Source organism: Thunnus thynnus, chromosome 2, assembly GCF_963924715.1.
Source record: "Thunnus thynnus chromosome 2, fThuThy2.1, whole genome shotgun sequence".
Lineage (NCBI taxonomy): Eukaryota > Metazoa > Chordata > Actinopteri > Scombriformes > Scombridae > Thunnus > Thunnus thynnus.
This window is the reverse complement of record NC_089518.1, coordinates 21,418,000-21,437,543: the sequence shown is the minus strand read 5'-3', so window position 1 is coordinate 21,437,543 and position 19,544 is coordinate 21,418,000. Positions and strand designations below refer to the sequence as shown.

Below are 19,544 nucleotides of genomic sequence, written 5' to 3'. Positions count from 1 at the left end.
GGAAGTTTGCTTATAACTTTGACCTTTTATTCATGTAGGTCTATATTTATATACTCATTGGGTAGCACAAAAATACTTTAAAGGTCAAAACCGTCTAACAGGGGCCTTTAAAAGAAATTTTTTCCAGCATCTCATTTCCCCTTTAACAACCTTCTAAATCGTGGGCTCTCCTCTACTGGAGCGGCTCATGTACTTTCCTTAATGTGTGATTGTTTGAATTTCAGCAGCGCCCACCGCCAAGAAGGAGGGCTTGTTTTCATTTAAAAAAAAAAAGAGGGATGTGCCTGTTAAAGAAAGAGAGAAAGAGAAAGAAAGGAAGGGAGGGGGCGGAAGAGAGATAGAGAGGGGAAAAAAAGGAGAGAGAGAGAGAGAGAGAGAGAGAGAGAGAGAGCGAGAGGAGGAAGGTGGGGGTTGATGAGATCATTTTCTGGGCCTGGATGAATCAGCTTCTCTGTCAGTAAAGAGAGAGAGAGAGAGAGAATTCAGCACTCTATTAATCCACATGAGCAACTGGACACAGCAAATGAGAAGCACTCAAGATGTCAGCTGTGACCACGTTTCTCCAAGGGATCATTTAGACGGCCTGAACTTAGAGAAAAAAAGAAAAAAAAGACCCTAACATAGACACGATCACTGTGTCTCATCAATAACAAGATTGCAAGCTGAGACCAGTTCTAATGCACAAAACCGTGAGCTGTTACAAGAGCGCTTCACAAAAAGAAAAAAGTTGTGGAAAAAAACACGTTGGCTTAAACTTGGGTTGCAGCTGTTGTGTTCACATTTGTTGTTTTTTGTTTCAGACTAGTATAGAAACATAGCTGTGGATACCGTCTGTATTTCTGTCCTAAATTTAGAGATGAATCCTACAAGCAGGATTATAAAGTGGTAACACAACAGTTGTAAGAAAAGTAACTCTTAAGAAGAAAAACATCAAAGAGCTGTAGGATTGGTCTCAACAGCCATATGTTTGACAGATGTTAATAAAATGTGCCGAGGATCGACATCTGCGACTAATAACTCTGCTTAAATCAACTTGATTGCCTTATAGGGGAAAACTGCTAAATGTAACAAACAGAAGTATTGAGACACACACCTATAATGCCATTAAAATGGGAAACCTTTGCAAAAAAAAAAAAACAAGTAAATGTTTGAGGTATTTGTGATGATGTCAGTGTCAAGATCAGCTCATTGTTTGTTTGGTTAAGATAATTTACAGTTTTATAGCTGTGCTTGGCAGCAGTAAGCCATAGATAGATCAAAAACATCCTCATTTAGCTGTGAGCAAATAAGTTATTGACACTTTTTAATGACTGTTTCTACAACACTAAAGAGTAAAATTACATTAAACCTTTAAAAAGAAAAGGCTTGAAGTCCTGCATGCTGCTGCTGCTTTGTCAGGTCAATCCTTTGTCTTTGTTTTTAAAGGTGAACAAGGACACAGCCTCATTCATAGGAAGCACCAGCCCAGCTAGTACCAGCAGCAGCAGCAGCACAAGTTCCAGTCCAACCTGCGCCACCTACTGGCGAGAAAAAAGCAACAGCAACGGTTCAGACTTGCAGATGTGCTCCATCTACAGACATGAAACATTCAAAAAACAGAAGCACTACTCTGGGTCTGAAAATGGCGTTGTCTAAAATATTAATACTCTTAAGAGGTCTTCAGGATATGTTAACAAAAATACACTTTATTTTTTAGGTTACTCAAAGTTCATATCTTTGTGGAGGAAAATTATAAATCAGATTGAAGGAATATGACTTTAGCTAAAGAGCTAAATCACCATCTGTGGTGGAAGTTCCCCAATAACAAAGTCATGTGAACATTCATCACTAGATATAGTATGAACTTTAAAGCACGAGACTATTATGAAACTACATCTCCTTTACACAATCTACAATATCACTATTTACTTCTGGTTTTGTTTTCAGGGATTAAAGCAAGAAAAGATTTGAGCCTGAAAAATTATCCAGGAGGAAATGTGTACAATGTGTTGAATTAAGTATTATATGAACATAAAACTGCTCTAAACCTGAAAGCAGGCATGGTGCCTGAGAACTTTAAGCTCTGTTGTTTTGCATGTTAGGAGCTTCACACTGCTTTATCTTATTTTCTTTTATGCCACCCTTGAGTTCCTTTATTTAAAGTTTTTACTTTGATTTTAATCATTACAACTGTAATAAACACATTTCATACAAGAGTAATCTACCAAACATGCATTCAGCAGCAACATGACTATATAAGCCTCCACTGGACACAAACAATCACAATCATTATTGTGGACTCCCAAGTCATTCTTGTGGACACAGTTTGCATTAATTTAATTCGCCATGCTTTTAATGTATGACTTTATTTTGTAAAGTTGAGTAAAGCTCACAACTCAAAAACATCAAATCAGTAAAATTTTATTTCCCAAATTATACAATTGTTATGGGAAAGGGTAGGCAATTATTGTCAACAAATGAAAATATTGCATTATACAATACAATGACAAAACTAATCTGCATATTTAAAAAAGCAATAAAAAAAACATGCACAATACAAGTTGTAGCATAAACATAGGTAAACTAAAGAAAAAATGGAAACACGAGCTGAATGAAACTGCACAGTATGAAAGCAGTTCTATAACCATCGAAATATGGAATCATAAATTAAAAATTGTCATCTTAAAAAACAAATTCCACAAGAGGAACAGTCAAGAAGTACTCCTTCAGTAGGGTCTGTCTCTACGCTCCTGGCGATGGTCCCTACAAAACAGAGCAAACAGAAAAAGTAGTAAATGACATATGACAAGATCTTTTTATCGTCATTGTAGGTGTAGACAAACAACTCTCTAAAATGCAACAAGAGCCGCGTCACTACATCCGCACATGCTGTCAACAACATGAATGCCGGTGTCCACACCAATAAACATCAGCAGTTCTGGTCACAGGACTCTTAAATGGGTTTCTTTCACTAACAGTTTAAAATTACCGACAGCAGTCCTGGAACTAATCAACACACATTCACTACTAATAAAACATTTGGTTGACTGAAGAAGTTTTTAAATCCTACCTCATATCCATCTTGCCACCTGGTGGGCCCATTCCTCTTCCTCCTCTGCCACCCATCCGGTCCATGGGTGGCCCTCCACGCCCAGCCCCTCGGAAGCCACCCCTATCCATTCCACCGCGCCCTCTGAATCCACCGCGATCGCCGCCCCAGCCTCCACGGAACCCTCCAGGGCCACCAGGGCCACCAGCTCCGGCCGGCCCACCACGGTCCATACCTCTGCCTCCACGCATTCCCATTCCTCCTCTGCCTCGGTCACCTCCAGGAGGGAATGGAGGGCCACCGCCCAACCCTTCTGGTTTGGGAGCCTTGCACTGGTTACACTCCATCCTCCAAGCAAAGTTCTGGTTGCCGCAACCCCTGAAAGCACAGACCATTGAATAAATATCACAAACTAATCTTCAAAACAAAAAATGCATACAAGAGACACTGTACTACAAAGTAATACATACGGGTTCGGACACTCCCAGTCCCCAGCTCTCTGCTGCATGTTGCCTCCTGTAGGTCCACCTCTGCCCATACCACGGGGGCCGCCACGTGGGCCAAACCCGCCGCGCTCACCTCCACGGCCCATCATACCTGATAAGAAAAAGGAAGCATTTCCCCGATTACAAATGAATCCATAAATCACTGTTTCATACTCTTATTTGTTTGCCTCCAGCAACCAAGCTACAGTCAACTGCCCATGTATCACATTTCATTTGCTCTCTCAGTTTGTCTTTTGAAGTGGGACACTGAAAAACATATTTGTTAATATTCCAGATACAACTTTTAATGAGCATCCGAAATGTGAACCAACATCTAAAAGGCAAAGTATAAGGGTTCAAAGGGTTGACAGAGTGTAGGATAAACAAGAAGAATGACAATGTCAAACGAATCAGTACGAGTCAGTACAGGCTCCATACTTAACATAGCAACTCTGCTTTCACTGTAAAGGCCAAATTTGGGAGATAGGCAGCATTTCTTTCAAATTTAAAACAAAAACAAACAAACGAAAAAAAAAAAACACACACAAGACAATAGTTTGAACATGCCCTTAAAAAGGTGTAAAATACTGCTGGCATTTACCTCCACGACCCATCATGCCATCTCGCATGGGCATGCCACCTCTCATTCCACCCATCATGGGCTTACGACGTGCCATGGACACCTTCAGCCTTCGGCCCTGGAACTCTTTACCTGTAATTAAAAAAAAGGCAATATAATAAAACCTCCCACTAACAGATTGCACGTCTTAGTTGAATTAATTTACAGAGCTGTTTTTAGATTCTGTTCATGCCTGATGCCCTCAGTCAATGAAACATACCATCAAAATGCTCCACAGCTGCTTTAGCAAAGACAGGCTCCTCATAGGACAGGGTGGCATCTCCTTTAGGCTTCCCCGTGTCCTTGTCAGTGTATATATTGATGGCGGGCTGGCCAAGTCTGCGGTTCATCTTAATACAAGAAAAATGGATTTTTGTTAGACAGTTTCAACAATTTTTCTCTCGCAACAACATGTAGAGTAACGGTGATATTCTTACCCTGATTGGGCCAACGTGTTTAAAGAATTCAGCCATCTCCTCCAGGTTGGCCTTCTCAGTCAACCCTGTGATGTAGATTGTGCTGTTCTCAGAGTCGTCCTGCTCCTCAGGGCGTCCTAAAATACACAAGAAAATAAAAAAATGTCCAGTAAAAAATGCAATCTTTACCAATTCCAAACTAACACTTGAAGAAAAGCATATGAACCATAAATGTCTGGTAAAGAGTTTGTATGACTCTACTCACCCATTTCACGCTCGCCGTCGCTGTTCATGGGTCCTATAGTCCATCCGATGAGGGGAGGAGAAACAGGTTGAGAAAAGTCAGTTTGTGCAACTTAAGTCCAGTGTAAAACACCTGAGGAGTAAGTACTACAAAAGATAATCCAAACACTCCCTTGTACGCTGTCAGCATTATGCACCTTATGGTACACCACAATTCCCACAAGTGATATATTGAATGGAAAATAAAATACCTCAGACCCCATGGCAAATAATTGTGTGTCATTTGAAAAGCCTCTAAGACCAGTAAGAAATCCTCCAAAAAAAATAAAAAAAATAAAAAACCAGGAATTCAGCTCATGAGATTTGTTAAAAGCCGTAACGGACACATTTGAGTGGAAATTTGTCATTAACCTGTCAAAAACTCATTGTCAAACCATAAACAGTGACTGAATTATACCAAGTACCCCAGAGAAAATGGTCTCAGGCATTGAAAAAAATTTCCCCAATATTTTCAAATGTGTTCATGTAAATAATTTTTCATACCACAATGTAAAAAACATGAATATTCGAAGCGTATTTGCTCTAAAGTTTAAGGCTTTGAAAGGACTAACCAGTGTAATACTCGTTAACTTACCACCAGGCTTACTGAAGCCACCTCTGTCTCCAGCGCTGCTATGGGAGAATAAATGGAGATATGAAGGCGATTTCCCTTTTACCGCCACTTCCATGGCTCGAGCAAAGTGGCTTGATTGAGGGAGTAATCAAAACATTCTAACTAGCCTAACAGCAACTAAAAACTCCCCAAAATTATAAATATACAATCCAATTTGAGGGGATAAATATATTAACTACAAGTAGTTTCTTTGCTAGCTAATTACAACGTCAGTGACAGTTTTAGACAGTTTTCAGTAGTGGATACAGTTGTGAAGAGGTATTAATGACTAACAGATTTTCACTTCCTTTGAAAAATGTGACAAAACCCAAACATTTGTACACAAGTAGAAAGATTTCAGATGCATTGATGGCATGCAGTTGTTCCCAGAAACAAACTAATGTACTTAACATTAAGTTCTAATAAAAGTTACAGCTGAATCAGATAGTTAAGTGTGAAAATGGACACAATGCATCTGAAATTTCACAAGATGATCAAGTGTTCACATTCACCAGGTAATAAATAAATGTTTAAAAAAACAAAACAATTATACATTCAAGACAAAAAAAACTCCAAAAATAAATGTTTACAGCGTTTACCATGGTCAAGTTAAAATTAAAAAACAAGTTCTTGCTCAATAATTATGCCCATCATGCTTATAAGCACCACCATCCTCAGTTCTTGAAAAAAGGCAGACCCCCGAATCTTTGTTTAAGCTCCCTCCTGCTGCTTAAGCTGGCGGCTCTGTACTGAGTACAGAAACTTTTTAGAGAAAAGATGGTTTTAAATGGCTCTCACTGTTACCTGTACGGTATAAATGTGACAAAGCATGTTAAAAAAGTGCTCAAAAGAACGTGATCAAACATTTGTATTCCAAACCACAAAACAATCTTAAACATTTCAAAATGACATTATGTGACCCCCCTCCCCCCACCTCCTCCCCAAAAACACAAATATACCTGTGCAATGCTAAAATAAAAATTAAACTATAAAACACACATGCTATATCTGAATTTGTAAATGTTTAAGGCTGTAATCCTATTCAAGTAATTTGTTTTTATGTATTCATGTTTACCACTAGTTTGGTAGCACTTCAGAGTTGCTTATTTAGTGTCCTGTAGTTTGTAAAACTCACTGCAATTTAAAGAAAAGTGTGTTTGTGTGTATGTGTATTTCCTTCACCAAAAACCTGAATAAGTCATGCAGAACCCTATTTTAGGTTTACATTGATGAACCAGAAAAAATGGTTTCAAGAATCATACCTCTTGAAAGGGAGCACTTAAAATAAAAGCTGTTGATTCAGATTTGTAATTTATCTGACCCACAAACTGCTCGTTGAAGTTTTGAAAGAAAAGCTCTTTCCCAAAACAAAATCCTAACAATGAAAACTAACCTAACATGTCATCATGATTTATTTTGAGGAGCTCCTCTGTTTGCAGTATTTGGAAAACTGAATTTGTTGACTTAAAAGCATCTTATCAGCTTCTGTTTAACAACAGTGATAACCAATCCAAACCAAAAAATTAAAAATTCAGTCACTGGTCCCCATAATAGCCCTGGTCTTCCTCAGGGTTAACCCTTCAAGCCATTCTAGTCTTGTTCAGGGGAGCTGAATGTGAGTGGGTCTGATTTGAGGTTGGGTCAAACCATTTCCTGCTTCCGAAAAACAGACAATGTTCACCAATGAGGACCAAACTGTTCAACTGCCCAATGTGCACCAAGAGCAAATTTGAGTGACATTTCAATGGACATACATGAGAAGTGTCAAGAACCTGTTCAAGGTCGTTCTAATTTCAGTATCATATCGGAAACAATACAAAATGCATAATAATGCCGGCTTTCAGAGGCAGGCTGAGTTTAGACTGGATCACACTACACAAAAATGTATCTACACTAAGAAAAATCCCTTGAGCATTCCTTATATATTTTATATGAACAAATAGTTTGTGTACAAAGTCCTAAAAAGCATGGTATTTTTGCATGTCTTGTAACACCACCAACTATTTTTTTTTAGTTAAGTCCCTTTTATAGGAAAAAAACTTCATCAAGGGGAACACACCACAAAATGCTCCCAGTAGACGGGTGAAAAGAGTGGAGGTGTTTAGAAGTTCAGCCTGATGTACATCAAATTTGCTCTTAATGTGTTTTAATGCCACCTTAATTTCTAGTTTTCACTAGTGAATTTATGCTGAGGTGGAAACTGAAACATTGACCACAATTTATCGAAAAAACCCATTAAGAGATTAAACAACTTCTATTAGAACAACTGGTGGCATCAGGTGATGAAATTTTATCCTAAAGCTGATTAGAATTTAATGAGTGATTAACATTTTTGGGAACACAAGTAGAAAAATGAGAAATTTGAGGGAAAATAGTTCCTCATTGTCCTTGTAGCTGATACAACATTTTGCTATTACTGAGGTTTTGCTGTACCATCAGTATATTTGACTCTTCCTCATGCCATATATTGCCATTAACAGTGTTGCAAGAACCAACCAAAAACTGAACACACAAGTTCATGTATTTGTAAGTAAAAAGGGGAAAACCTCATCAAGTGGAAATATATTGACCCAAGTATTCTTCAATTGCACCTGAGTAAGCATGAAGGTGTATTTGTAATACATCAGATTGCATTGCTTGTGTGTACTTAAAAAATCCCTTAAATACCAACTTGGTGTTGTATGGTCTTGTAGGACACACTTTATTTTAGTTAAGGAATCCAGCATCACAATAACTGAGAAATCTGCAGGATTTAAGCAACTTCAGACTGCCCTCTTCTCATGGAAACGATAAATGTCTTACCCTACAGTGAATAGTGCACCACAGTGAGACACTGATTTAAAAAGCTGTTGTTGAGATGGTGAGACAGTGTTTAACCTTCCTCAAGGAAACCCCTTTAATATTGATGTAAGATATTTTTGCAGTATGATTCTATCACATTCCCACACTACCCTTAATTGTCCACGAATGTTTTTGATATTGACCCAATCAAATTATACACTATGAGATAAGCTGCTCAAACTAAATAATTATGCACAGGTCTCAAAATCCACTTATACATTTTTTTTTTAAAAAACCAACCATTTTGCTTACCTTTGGCCAATTCAGTGGCAGGGCTGAGAGAAACTGGATGAGAACAGCTACAATTACTGCTCAAGTTGGCACTTAAACCTTTCAACATGTGCCCACAGTATAGGAGAAAGCCCTTAATTTATCAGCAGTTATTGCTGACAAATCCTGGCCTTGAAACATTAAAAAGATATAAATAAAACTGATTAAATTACTGATACATCACCATGGATTATTTCAACTATTTTTTTCCATTGAGACTTGCCTCAGCCCTGCCCTGAGTGGCCACAGCACCTGTAGAATCAAAATACAAGTGAGGTTAAGTGGAAGGGAAAGACACTTACCCCATGCCACGGCCCATGCCTCCACGCCCACGGTGCATCATTCCACCTCTGTCAAAACCGTCCCTGCCAGGGCCCCTGTTTTCCCCTCCCCCTGGGTACCTTGAGGACTCAGAGCCAGAGTAACCAGAACCTCCACCCTGGCCATCCTGTCTGTAATTATCTACAAAAGAGTACAATTGCATCAAAAAATATATATATGTACAGTGATATTAAACTGAACTGTATCAATTAAGATTTGAAAACAGGGGTGTATCAAAATTGGAAAGCAAAGCTTACTGTAATGGTTGGACTGGTAACTGGGTGGTCCGCCTTGCTGGCCATACTGGTTGGCTGGGGGCTGCCCATAGGAACCAGCAGTTTGAGGAGGGTAAGCAGGAGGAGCCTGTGGCTGCTGCTGGGTCTGCTGTTGGTACCCACTTTGCTGCTGGCCATAGCTTGCCTGCTGGGCCTGGTAGCCAGGTTGTTGTTGGCCATATGCTGCTGGCTGGGAGTAGCTATTTTGGTTGTAACTAGTCGGTTGGCTGTTAGTATTGTAACTGGTGAAGACAAAGTAGGACACAGGGATTAAAGCAAGAAAAGATTTGTGAGCCTGAAAAGTTGTCCAGGAGGAAATGTGTACGATGTATTGAATTAAGTATTATATGATTTTAAAACTGTTCTCTGCCTGAAATCAGGCATGGTGCCTGAGAACTTAAAGCCCTTGAGACAGAGCATCAAGCAAAAAGATAAGACAATTATGCTTTTGTGGAATTCACACATTCAATTCCGAGCAGACGGGCACATACCTCTGTGGTGCAGTGGGAGCAGGCTGCTGGCCATAGCCAGGGTAGGCAGACTGGGCAGTGTAACCTGGCTGAGAGCCGTAAGACTGGGAGGCAGCTGGAGCAGCAGCAGCAGGAGTACTGTCATAACCACTGGCTCCATAACCCTGGGCTGACTGGGTGTAGCCATGAGTGGTGGACTGGGCAGCAGGATAGCCAGCTGTAGAAAACACATAAATGGCAAAAAATTATTGAACTATGTGACCAACAATCATAAAACTAAAACTTGAGGACATTTCTGAATTAACTAGAAAACATGATGTGTGGATGCTGCCCATAATACAAATTCTGCCACATCAAATTTGACAAAAACAAACACTATTCTGTTTAAAATTTAGAATGAGGGCAGTGTGTCAACCAGAAATTATGTTAATCGATTAATTGTTTGTCAACTGGCTTCTTTAGTCTTTTATTATACTAAACATAATATCTTTGGGCTGTGGACTATTGGTTGGGACAAAACAAGATATCTTAGGTTGCATCTTTGGCTTTAGGAACGGTAATTGACATTTTAAAGACCGAATGACTAATTGAGAAAATAACTGACTGATTAATCGATAATGAAAATATTCGTTAGTTGCAGCCCCAGTTTGTTTAAAACTAATACCACTTTGTCCCCAACTTGCAGCCAAATTTTGTTGTGTCCAATCCAGCCCATCGTATGTAGTTCCTAGCAGAATCACATCGTGAGTCAAATGTCCCATTCAAATCACTGACCTTGTGCTGGTTGACCATACGAGGACCCATACTGTTGCTGCTGCTGCTGAGTGTAGCCTCCAGCTGCAGGTGTTGTCTGAGTGTAACTGCTGTCAGCAGCAGCAGGTTGGGCATATGATCCATAACTCTGTTGGCTATAACCCTGCTGAAATAAAAGATCATACATTTTAACCGCTGGGCAGAGAATCAACTTCACATTAAGACTGAATTTTTAATAATTGCACCTTTAATAAGATGCAGCATTGCAAGATTTCCTATAGTGTGCTACCATATATGTGCTCCTACTCCTAGTTTACTGACCTTAATTGTTGCCAGTAAAGTGTGCTTTGATTTATGTGCACATTAGTGATAACGATTCAAAGAGTTAAAAAGTACATGTGTAAATTAAAATAAAATTAGTTTTTAAAAATAATCTGCAGATGAAATGGCAACTATCAGAATCTTAATAAATCATCAGTCACACACAAAGCAATCTACAATAGTCAAACAACTAAATCACTATTAAACCTCACCTGGGTAGACTGTCCATAACTTTGTGAGGGCTGGGCAGCATATGAAGCATACCTGAAAAAAACAAAACAAAAACAAAGTTTTAACTTCAGAAAATATTAGGTCCCCCTAGGACCTGGGCATATTATGCACTCTTGGTTTACTAATGGTGTATATCCGGATCAGGTTTACAGTGATTAATAATTTTAAAGCTAATAAGACTCTTGCAAGTCCACTTCAATATATGGCACATATGACACAAATTGAAATCGACTAGATTTGTTTTGAAGAATCACTTCTAAATTTAGACAGTCCCGTTTCGCCAACCCACTCAATCAGTAGGCTACTTGATTTTCTGTTATCAGTAGCAATATAAAAAATAGGTCATTATGGGATTCAATGCTTTAAAGCCTTTCAATCAGGTTTATTGCCACGTGGGTTTGCACATGCAACGGATTTGCCTTGGTGTTGTGGTGCATAATAGTCAAAGACAGAGAGAAATGTACAATAAAAAAGTAGGTCAAATATATCCTTAGTGAGCGGAGCACACTAACAAACAATAAGTCGCATTCAGTCACTTGAATGAGTTGAACTCTTACCCCTGCTGGGCACTGGATTGGTTGTAGGAGCTGTAATCTGTTAAAGCAAAAAATAAAACGTTAGTTAAACAGTCGAGCAAAACAAGTGTTTGCGCGCGAGCCGCTTTGCTAATGTTAGCAGCCGTTAGCAACACGTTACACAGACTCGTCGTCGGGTCGTCATTCATCCACATTCAGCCAATGTACACTCTCCATTCATGGCGATGCTTCAAAACCAGCAAATAATCATCGACACATGCGTTCGCAAAAACAACAACTACTACTGAACTTCTAAATGATATGTATTATCGACCTCAGCATGCAATTATGGAAAAAACCCCATTCGATAAAAAACACCGCAGCTAACAAGCCTAGCTTTAGGCCCTGAGCCTTACGCTAACTACTCAACGATATTCGACTGAATACAGACTGAAAACAATGATTTTGCGGTCGTAATCGCGTTAAAGTTAATCTGCTCATTTCATTTTTAACAATTAAATAAAGCCTTTCTTTCAAAATCAGTAGAAGAATAGTAAACACAAATTTGTACTCACCCGGAGCCGACGCCATTTTAGTGTGCCTGTGCAGGACGACTGGACAGAACTGGCTGGCGAAGAGACGGACTTAACTACGCAGGAGCCATGAAATATCGCGAGATTTACAACTCCTTTATCAGTATAATCGTTAAAAGAGGTTAAACTTATATTTGTTGTATTACAATGCTTCACACGTTTTATCCAACAAATCATCATTTGCAGAAACTCAAGGAAGACATTGATGTAAGTTGTACCTTTTGTTGGGAGGTCAGAGAAACGCTGCTACATTTATTTTGGTCTTTGATTAATGCTGATCATGTCTACTCTCACCTTACATAGCTTTGGAAAAATGTATTGTTTGGATTCACTGAATAAGACAGGAATCGCTGTTAGTTATATTTCATTCATTTGTTTACTATTTTGACAAAAATTTTATATTCACAAATCCAAATTTGTAGCGAAAGCCAAACTTTTCAGAGTTGACTTTCCATATCTAACAATACATCTCTTCAATATGTGAATGTACAACCAAAAAAGCTGTTAAAACGTAAAACCACTGTAAGCTTTATAAGATATTTATTTATTTATTTATTTATTTACTACCTTTAGTCCCCCTGGCCTGTTTGTGATTGTAGATTCAACTTGTACACACACACTGCTGTAAACTTGTTGTATATTTGTTTCACTAAAGTTTTGTTGTTGTTGTTTTTTTAAGAAAAAGTTGAGGTATATATGATCTTATTTAACCTACAGCAACTGGGAATAGATGTTCATTTCTGATGGAAACCGGCACATGTTGGAATAGAAAGAAAATGAGGTTGCAGATAAATTTGCTAAAAGTGCACTAAACAAAAATGATAATGATATTTTAGAAATTTGTTTTGGGAGATCAGTAGAAAAATCACTAATTCATCACAATAAGGACACTAAGGTAACAATAGGCCTACAAAATGTTTTACCTTTGCTGCTATTTTAAGGCTTTTATGTTTGAGTACTTGTGTGTATTTATATAATTCCATTATTTTAAGCTTCTGAAGCTTCTTTCTTAATATATTTGCTAAGTTTATTTTTGATAATCTTATATTTATTTTTAGTGGTTCAGTTTGTGTAAATCGTTTATTCTGCAAGAGTACTGTTTTTGGTCTGGGAGAAATGGAATTTCATTTCAGTTTATGTGAGAACTGAAAAATGACAATAAAGAAATCTTGAATCTTGAAAATTCAAAAGTCTGTCAGAGTGAGAAGTAATAAAGGTAAATGTAGGAAAGAAGATGTCATTTTTCTAGGCTCAGATCAGGACATACAGGACTCAATGCTACATCATGATAAAGACAGTGTCAGATAAATGTGAGACTTGTAACTGCAAGGAAACTGTTGAGCATGTGCTGATAGATTGTGGGAAGTTCAGTGTAGAGAGAGAAAGACTGAAGGGCGGGTGATGGTTATGGGAGGGGAGTGGAGCATAAAAAGGTCTGTTCGAGACAGGGGACAAAAAATCACAGGTTCAAAGGGCTTTATATAAATACTTAAGGGAAAAGCTTTAATATCCAGAGTATAACTTCTTTATGAAGTCCTGATGGCAGCATTTAACGTTTGTTTGTAGTCCGCCAGTAAAACCAAAGAAGATTTGAATAGTGACCGTGTTTCAGGATTAATATAGGCTTACACATATAAACATAGGCTACATGTCATTTCAAAAGCGCACAACCAACTTACAAGCTCTAATAACTTCAGTAAGATTAAATGAAATAGAAACTATAAAAGCATGTTCTGATGTGCCCAGAAAGAGAAGACCATGATAAGCTGCTGAGCTCAATATGAGGATGAAATAACTGTACAGAAGGAGAGAAGACGGTAATTATTGTCACTGAAGAAAGTAAAATATAACACAAAATCCCCCAGAAGGTTTGCATACAGCAGAAATGGAAAGTAATTACATTTTCCCCAAGATTTCTACTGAATACACATTTCAGTAACTTGCATTATAGCTGAATACTTTACTTCCTATGCTACTTGTACTCTATAACATTTACACTGCAGAATTAATATTGTTACCATAAAAAATTAAAATAAAACAGTAATATTGTAAGACACAATTACAGTAAACCTACTGTAAATGGGTAATTGCTGTAACTCAATGCAACAATGTTGCCAGTAACACATTACTTGAGTATTTCTATTCTATGCTACTTAAAGGACCAGTGTGTAGGATTAAGTGGTATCTAGCGATGAGGTTGCAGAATGCAACTCCTCGCCTCAACCTCCCTTTAAAGCTTGTAGGAGAACCTATGGTAGCCTCGAAATTTGCAAAAAACACAAAAGGCCTTCTCTAGAGCCAGTGTTTGGTTTGTCTGTTCTGGGCTACTGTAGAAACATGGCAATGCAACAAATTATATTCCATTTCTGCCAAGTCTGCTCTGATATAGATGTCATTAAACACTACACACTGCACCTATAATGCTTCTACTCCACTACATTTCAGAGGGAAATGTACCCACATTAATTTGACAGCTAGCTACAGATTACTTTTCATGCTGACATAAAAATCCCTATGGCAGAGTATAAAATACAATACATTTGTAAAAGATTAAACAACACATTTCAGATGTCTGTGAGGTATTAGCAGTTTCACCAAAGAGTGATTTCCCCTCTAAACTTCCCAGATGGTTTCATTTAAATAACTGTCTAATGCTCAAATATTTCACTAAAAAGCAAGAGTCCAAGAATTGAATACACGTGTGTAGCAGAACATTTTCCTCTCAGACAAATAAATATAAATCAGTAAATAATACTTTACTGAGTTTTATAATTGAATTTAAAACAGGGAAATGCAATTTAAACAGTATCATTTCATAGTGCATTCACTTTTATTCAAAATTACACATTTTGGGTGCTTTTCTTCAGCTTCAGCTTCAGCAGGATTTGTGACATCACAAATAGTTTGGAGCTAATTGTGGTCCAGTATGCAATTTACATAAGTGTGATGTGAACTTGTAGCCTCCAGCTCCCATACACTGAAAATTTACTTATTAGTGAAGTAGGAGACATCTTGTGTCCAGCAGTTTAACTTCTAAAAAGAAAAATATTTGCATGTTTATAGATTCTGGATTTTTTAATGAGGGAGAAGGAGTAAATACCATTTGAAGGATTTTAACAAGATAATTGATGGTGTTTTTTGTTTGTTTTTTTGTGGAAAAACCATATCAGACACAAATTATTATTCACAGTAGAGTACTTTATATACATCTTAAAATATCTCTGAAGGGATCTTTAAGGAATTAAAGACATTTTTAACGTCTACATAAAAAGTTTGCTATTTTTGGCTTATTCTTGTCTTCTGTGAATGTTGAACTATCCATGAAGGCACAGAAGAAACCTGCCGTCAGTACGTCCTGTAGGTGGCGGTAATGCACTTTTTACGCTGAGTTGCCAAATAACAATAAAAGAAGAAGACGACGTGCCGTAATGCGGAAGTGAGTGTCAATTTAGCCAAATATTTAGCACAAACGAGTGCAAACTATCCCATGTCTGTGGCAGACAGCATTTCACAAGTTATAGATAGGGGAGGATTCTGCAGCAAGTGTGGATTTACAAAATTATTAAAGCCTCCAGCTCCCACTATGTGAAATAAATTGGGTTATTGGCTAAATTTCTATACCTCTGTTTACTCTTGCAAGCCCTTGTGCTTGTTATGAGCACCAGCAGATGCTTGTTTACCAGAACTATGCAACAAAAAGACCAGTAAGTGAGGAAACTACAGCTGATTTTAAATGATGCTTGATCGTATATTGTCAGTATGGTTTTGGTTTGGATCAGATCGCCCTGGATTCTTTCTGGGAACATCTTTATTGGTAACACTGATGCTGCTGATGTATGCTGGGGGGATTCCAGCAAGTCTCAGCTTAGGTCCAGGTGGAGACTTCCCAAGGTTCAGAGGTAACTGCTCTCATACTAGCATGTTTTAGGGTTAGTTACAAGCATTTCTGAAATCTTAGTGTAGGTAAAAGCAAAGCAAATAACACTTTTTTTTCCTCTTTTTATTCCTCAGATGTGTTCCTGTATGCTTTCAGTCATGATGAGCTGCCCGCTCTGCTGGTCAGTGTTGCTCTCCTGCTGTTGATTGGACCATGTCAGGAACGCCGCTGGGGAACAGTTGCCTTCCTCGCCCTCTCCATCCTGACAATGACCATATTACCTCTTATTTACACCCTGGTCCTCTTTGTCTTTGGAGGTGAGGCAAGTCGGATCTGTGGTTACTCAGCCATCCAGCTGGCTCTGTTTACAGCCCAGTGTCGTCAGGTGACTCAGAGGAGGCTGCTGAGGTGTTTGCCAGTCTGGTTTCTTCCCTGGCTTCTTCTGCTGCTCGGTCTGGTGCTGCTCCCTGGGACACCTGCCCTGCTTCACTTCTGTGCAATATGCATCGGTCATAACTGTATCCTTTCCTTTTCATAGTCATTTTGATGCTTGTGCCTATATATGCTCCAATAAACATCGTATATATTGGGTTTTTTAGAGGCACAGTTAAGTTTTACTTTGGAACATGTGATTGTTTATTCTCTCCCTTAGTTTGAATGGATGCCCTAAAGACCCTACACACCCCTGGTATACCCACAGTGGTGTTTTCACTTATTTGGATTGATTAGACCTCCTCTCAGGACTCTTTACAGACTGTGCTTGATTGACATCTGTCTCACTTTCCTGTTAGTTCTGTTAAACTTGGAGGCTTGGGACACCTTCATCATTCCTGCTAGTGCATAAAGATTGGTGACATCATGTAATTCCCAGCATAAATGCCTGACTTCAATTTAAGGAGAGGTCAAATTAGTCACAGTACTTGAAAGCATTTGCATGAGTGTGCAGGGCCTTTAAATGACAATTGATAACAAATTTATAATTCGTATTTGCTTCAAGTTTGCCCCTCAGTGGGTTTTTTTCTGTATTGGAATTGGCCAAAGACTTTCCTTATTGCCATTTATTCCTAAATGTATTAATGATACACTAATATATGTATCTTTTGTTTCAGGCCTGATTAATTAAGGAAAAATTAGTGCATTTAAAATTGAATTCTCTAGATGACCCATAATAGGTGTGTGGTTTGTTGCAGAGGGTTTTCACAATGGTGCATGCTCTCTCTAGTCTTTTTTTATGATACTTAATATACCTCTCAGATCATCAGTCCTTCATTGGGATGTTACAGGAGCTGGAGGAAGCCAGTGTCTTGAATTTCATCCCTGATTCAGCATATGTTCCCACTTCAGCCAGGTTCAGATTGCCCACCTACACTACCTCACAGAGGTATGATTCATCTCATTCACATCAGTTGTCTCTTTGATTATTCACCACCTGCATTCATGATTAAAGCAGATTTGATCATTTTAACTTTATCTGTTACCACAGATCTTCTCAGATGGTGCCTGTAGATCAGGCAGCTCCACCTCTCATGAGGGGTCCCTCAGTTTTGAACCACCACCCATGGGTGGAGCCAGTGCCTGCCTGGGTAATGCAACAGTCTGCTGTGTTGTCTGAAGCAGAGGTGTTGGAGGAACAGATGCTACGGGCTGGGATACTCGCCTCCTTACAGGATGCACCTGAGGACATTGATGCAAAAGTAGAAGTGCCCAAATCATCAGTTTCCTCTCTACGGTTAGTATTTATTCTGATGACTTTTTCTATTGTAAAGCATATTCTGTGAATGGATACTTTTTTAAGACAAAGCTCCTCACATTATTTCCTATATACAGTTGCCTTTATGTGATTTCAAATAATAACTTCCTTTCAGACTCCAGCAGCTCGAGAAGATGGGCTTTGCCACAGAGAAAGCTGTAGTGGCATTAGCAGCCTCAAAACAGCTAGATGGCGCCATCTCCCTGCTCATTGATGACAGCGTTGGAGAACAGGCTGTGGTGACATCGAAGGGGAAGAACCCCATGCCACCAGAGAGCACATAGGAAACCTCGCACTCCTGGACTAAGCCTGAAATACTGTTTGCCCTTGTGCAGTGAACTGAACTTATGCTTGGATTTTGCTGAGCTTAAACATTAGATTTTCCCTGTGGGCTACTTGTAGAAGTATTGTTAATGATCAGAGGAATGGCAGCGAAAGACTTGAGTTCTTCTTCCTCAACTGTGAGTTTACTCAAATGAAGATGCAAACTTGATTGCTTGGGAGACATGTGATGAATACAGTTGGGACACAAATAAGGCCGGGTCATGTTTTAAAAAAACAATGAACATCATTTTATTACATCAATCATCTAGACAGGATTATCTTAACACAATAACACATTTGCATGAAAAAAAGTTCAAAATATGAAATGGTTACACAACAGCATACAAAATAAACTACAATTGATCATTTTAAATAGTTTCACAATAAGTTTTATATAAGATGAAAAAACAAGTGTCAAGTCTTTTCATCAGGACAGTTTATAAGCAGTCTAACTTTACCGACACAAGAGTGGTAAAATATGTTCAAGTTCCATTAACAGTTTTGTTATTTCCACCGTGTTTATGTGTGTGTGTGTGTGTGTGTGTTAAAGATCTTAAAATGGACAGACAGAGTTTGCAGAGTTGTTTTCATTTCAACATGCTTTAAATCATTTGAAGTGTTTTGAAAATTCAACATTATTTGACTGTTTCAGCTGATGCGCAACCAAACCCAAATGCAAATCTGTGTTTGTATATTAAATCACTTTATCAGTGTGTATTTTAACAGGAAAAACACTGACACCAGAAACAATTCACTGTTAGCAACACATATCTCAGTTAGAGTAGAGATGACTTCATCTTTTTAGTGCACTACATAACATTGAGTTAAACAATATGATAGAAGTATAACAAAATTAATACTAGAAGAAGAGGTTTGTTTGTGTAATTGTGTCCTGCAAACTGTACATGCTCAATATGCTTAAATAATGAAATCTCTTCAGGTTGCAGTTACACTGTGAAAGCAATACAAACTTAAATCCAGTCTCTTTTCTCTCACATCTGATTCCTCCTTTAATTGATTACTCTAAATGACCCTTATTGTCCAGAACTGTTTGTAGCTTGAGGAGCACCACAGAAGATTCAGATTTTCCTTTTATCAAACATGAACATCTTTATTCTGAGGCCTTAGTTCTGTAGCCAAAGAAATGAGACACAGAGGGAGCTGCTGGGTGTATTAGGTAGAGATAAGTGTTTGGTTATGGCGATGGGTGGGTGGGTGGGGGTCAAACTAGTTCCCAGGTTCCCGAAGGAGGAAAGCATTGTGGAGTATCAGTGGAGTTTCCCTGAGGTGTCCCCCAACCTAAATCTGACAGTAAAGCCCACAGAGGGGTATCAGATAAGGTCTAAATCTGTTGAGTGCCGATGAGACCTACAGGAGGGGGAGTCAACCCAGCCTGTGATCCTCAGGGTGAGCGGGGGGGCTACTTCCCTCGAACCTTGGTGTCGGAGGACAGAGGAGAAGCAAGTCGATATGGAAGCACACCTGCTCGCTTATCTCTGTAGAAACTAGGGGAGGCTGTGCCAAACGGTCCATCCCCAGACCCTAGATCAGGCTCTGTTG

General features: G+C 38.7%; 3 protein-coding genes across 10 annotated transcripts in view; 1 reads left to right on the top strand and 2 right to left on the bottom strand.

Annotated features, from left to right (window-relative positions):
• Positions 1 to 2,384: 2,384 nt before the first annotated feature.
• Positions 2,385 to 12,108, bottom strand: ewsr1b (EWS RNA-binding protein 1b). Of its 4 annotated transcripts, none has more exons than XM_067610051.1 (15): positions 12,016 to 12,108; positions 11,483 to 11,519; positions 10,907 to 10,958; positions 10,395 to 10,539; positions 9,642 to 9,837; positions 9,133 to 9,392; positions 8,857 to 9,016; positions 5,426 to 5,463; positions 4,814 to 4,846; positions 4,570 to 4,685; positions 4,353 to 4,482; positions 4,115 to 4,225; positions 3,499 to 3,625; positions 3,050 to 3,406; positions 2,385 to 2,742 (listed from the first exon to the last, which is right to left on the bottom strand). In XM_067610051.1, the coding sequence occupies exons 1-15, from the start codon at positions 12,029 to 12,031 to the stop codon at positions 2,706 to 2,708; spliced, it is 1,815 nt and encodes a 604-aa protein (XP_067466152.1). In that variant the 5' UTR covers positions 12,032 to 12,108; the 3' UTR covers positions 2,385 to 2,705. The 4 variants fall into 4 exon arrangements, with proteins under 4 accessions (XP_067466152.1, XP_067466162.1, XP_067466170.1 ...); XM_067610061.1 differs by having other exon boundaries at positions 5,426 to 5,460; XM_067610069.1 differs by having other exon boundaries at positions 10,395 to 10,536.
• A 27-nt stretch (positions 12,109 to 12,135) lies between these two features.
• rhbdd3 (rhomboid domain containing 3) lies at positions 12,136 to 18,357 on the top strand. Of its 4 annotated transcripts, none has more exons than XM_067610128.1 (6): positions 12,136 to 12,240; positions 15,813 to 15,932; positions 16,045 to 16,428; positions 17,165 to 17,291; positions 17,394 to 17,639; positions 17,776 to 18,357. In XM_067610128.1, the coding sequence occupies exons 2-6, from the start codon at positions 15,857 to 15,859 to the stop codon at positions 17,942 to 17,944; spliced, it is 1,002 nt and encodes a 333-aa protein (XP_067466229.1). In that variant the 5' UTR covers positions 12,136 to 12,240; positions 15,813 to 15,856; the 3' UTR covers positions 17,945 to 18,357. The 4 variants fall into 4 exon arrangements, with proteins under 4 accessions (XP_067466229.1, XP_067466220.1, XP_067466247.1 ...); XM_067610146.1 differs by lacking the exon at positions 12,136 to 12,240 and adding an exon at positions 15,287 to 15,469; XM_067610137.1 differs by lacking the exon at positions 12,136 to 12,240 and adding an exon at positions 15,287 to 15,737.
• Positions 18,106 to 19,544, bottom strand: part of emid1 (EMI domain containing 1) — a 56,604-nt gene continuing 55,165 nt past the window's right edge. For both annotated transcript variants that reach the window (XM_067610089.1, XM_067610098.1), the window contains exon 16: positions 18,106 to 19,538. In XM_067610089.1, the coding sequence (XP_067466190.1) occupies positions 19,405 to 19,538 (134 nt within the window). In that variant the 3' untranslated portion in view covers positions 18,106 to 19,404. The remainder of the gene's footprint in view (positions 19,539 to 19,544) is intronic.

What these genes read in the sequence shown, in the direction of transcription:
- ewsr1b (XM_067610051.1), bottom strand. An exon ending in GTTATGGACAGTCTACCCAG is followed by an intron (nt 10,540 to 10,906) that starts GTGAGGTTTAAT and finishes CTTTTATTTCAG; the next exon opens with CAGGGTTATAGCCAACAGAG. An exon ending in GGTGGCAAGATGGATATGAG is followed by an intron (nt 2,743 to 3,049) that starts GTAGGATTTAAA and finishes TCTGTTTTGTAG; the next exon opens with GGACCATCGCCAGGAGCGTA.
- rhbdd3 (XM_067610119.1), top strand. Translation starts at nt 15,767, where the DNA reads ATGATGCTTGATCGTATATTGTCAGTATGGTTTTGGTTTGGATCAGAT. An exon ending in AGACTTCCCAAGGTTCAGAG is followed by an intron (nt 15,933 to 16,044) that starts GTAACTGCTCTC and finishes TTTATTCCTCAG; the next exon opens with ATGTGTTCCTGTATGCTTTC. An exon ending in TCATCAGTTTCCTCTCTACG is followed by an intron (nt 17,640 to 17,775) that starts GTTAGTATTTAT and finishes ACTTCCTTTCAG; the next exon opens with ACTCCAGCAGCTCGAGAAGA.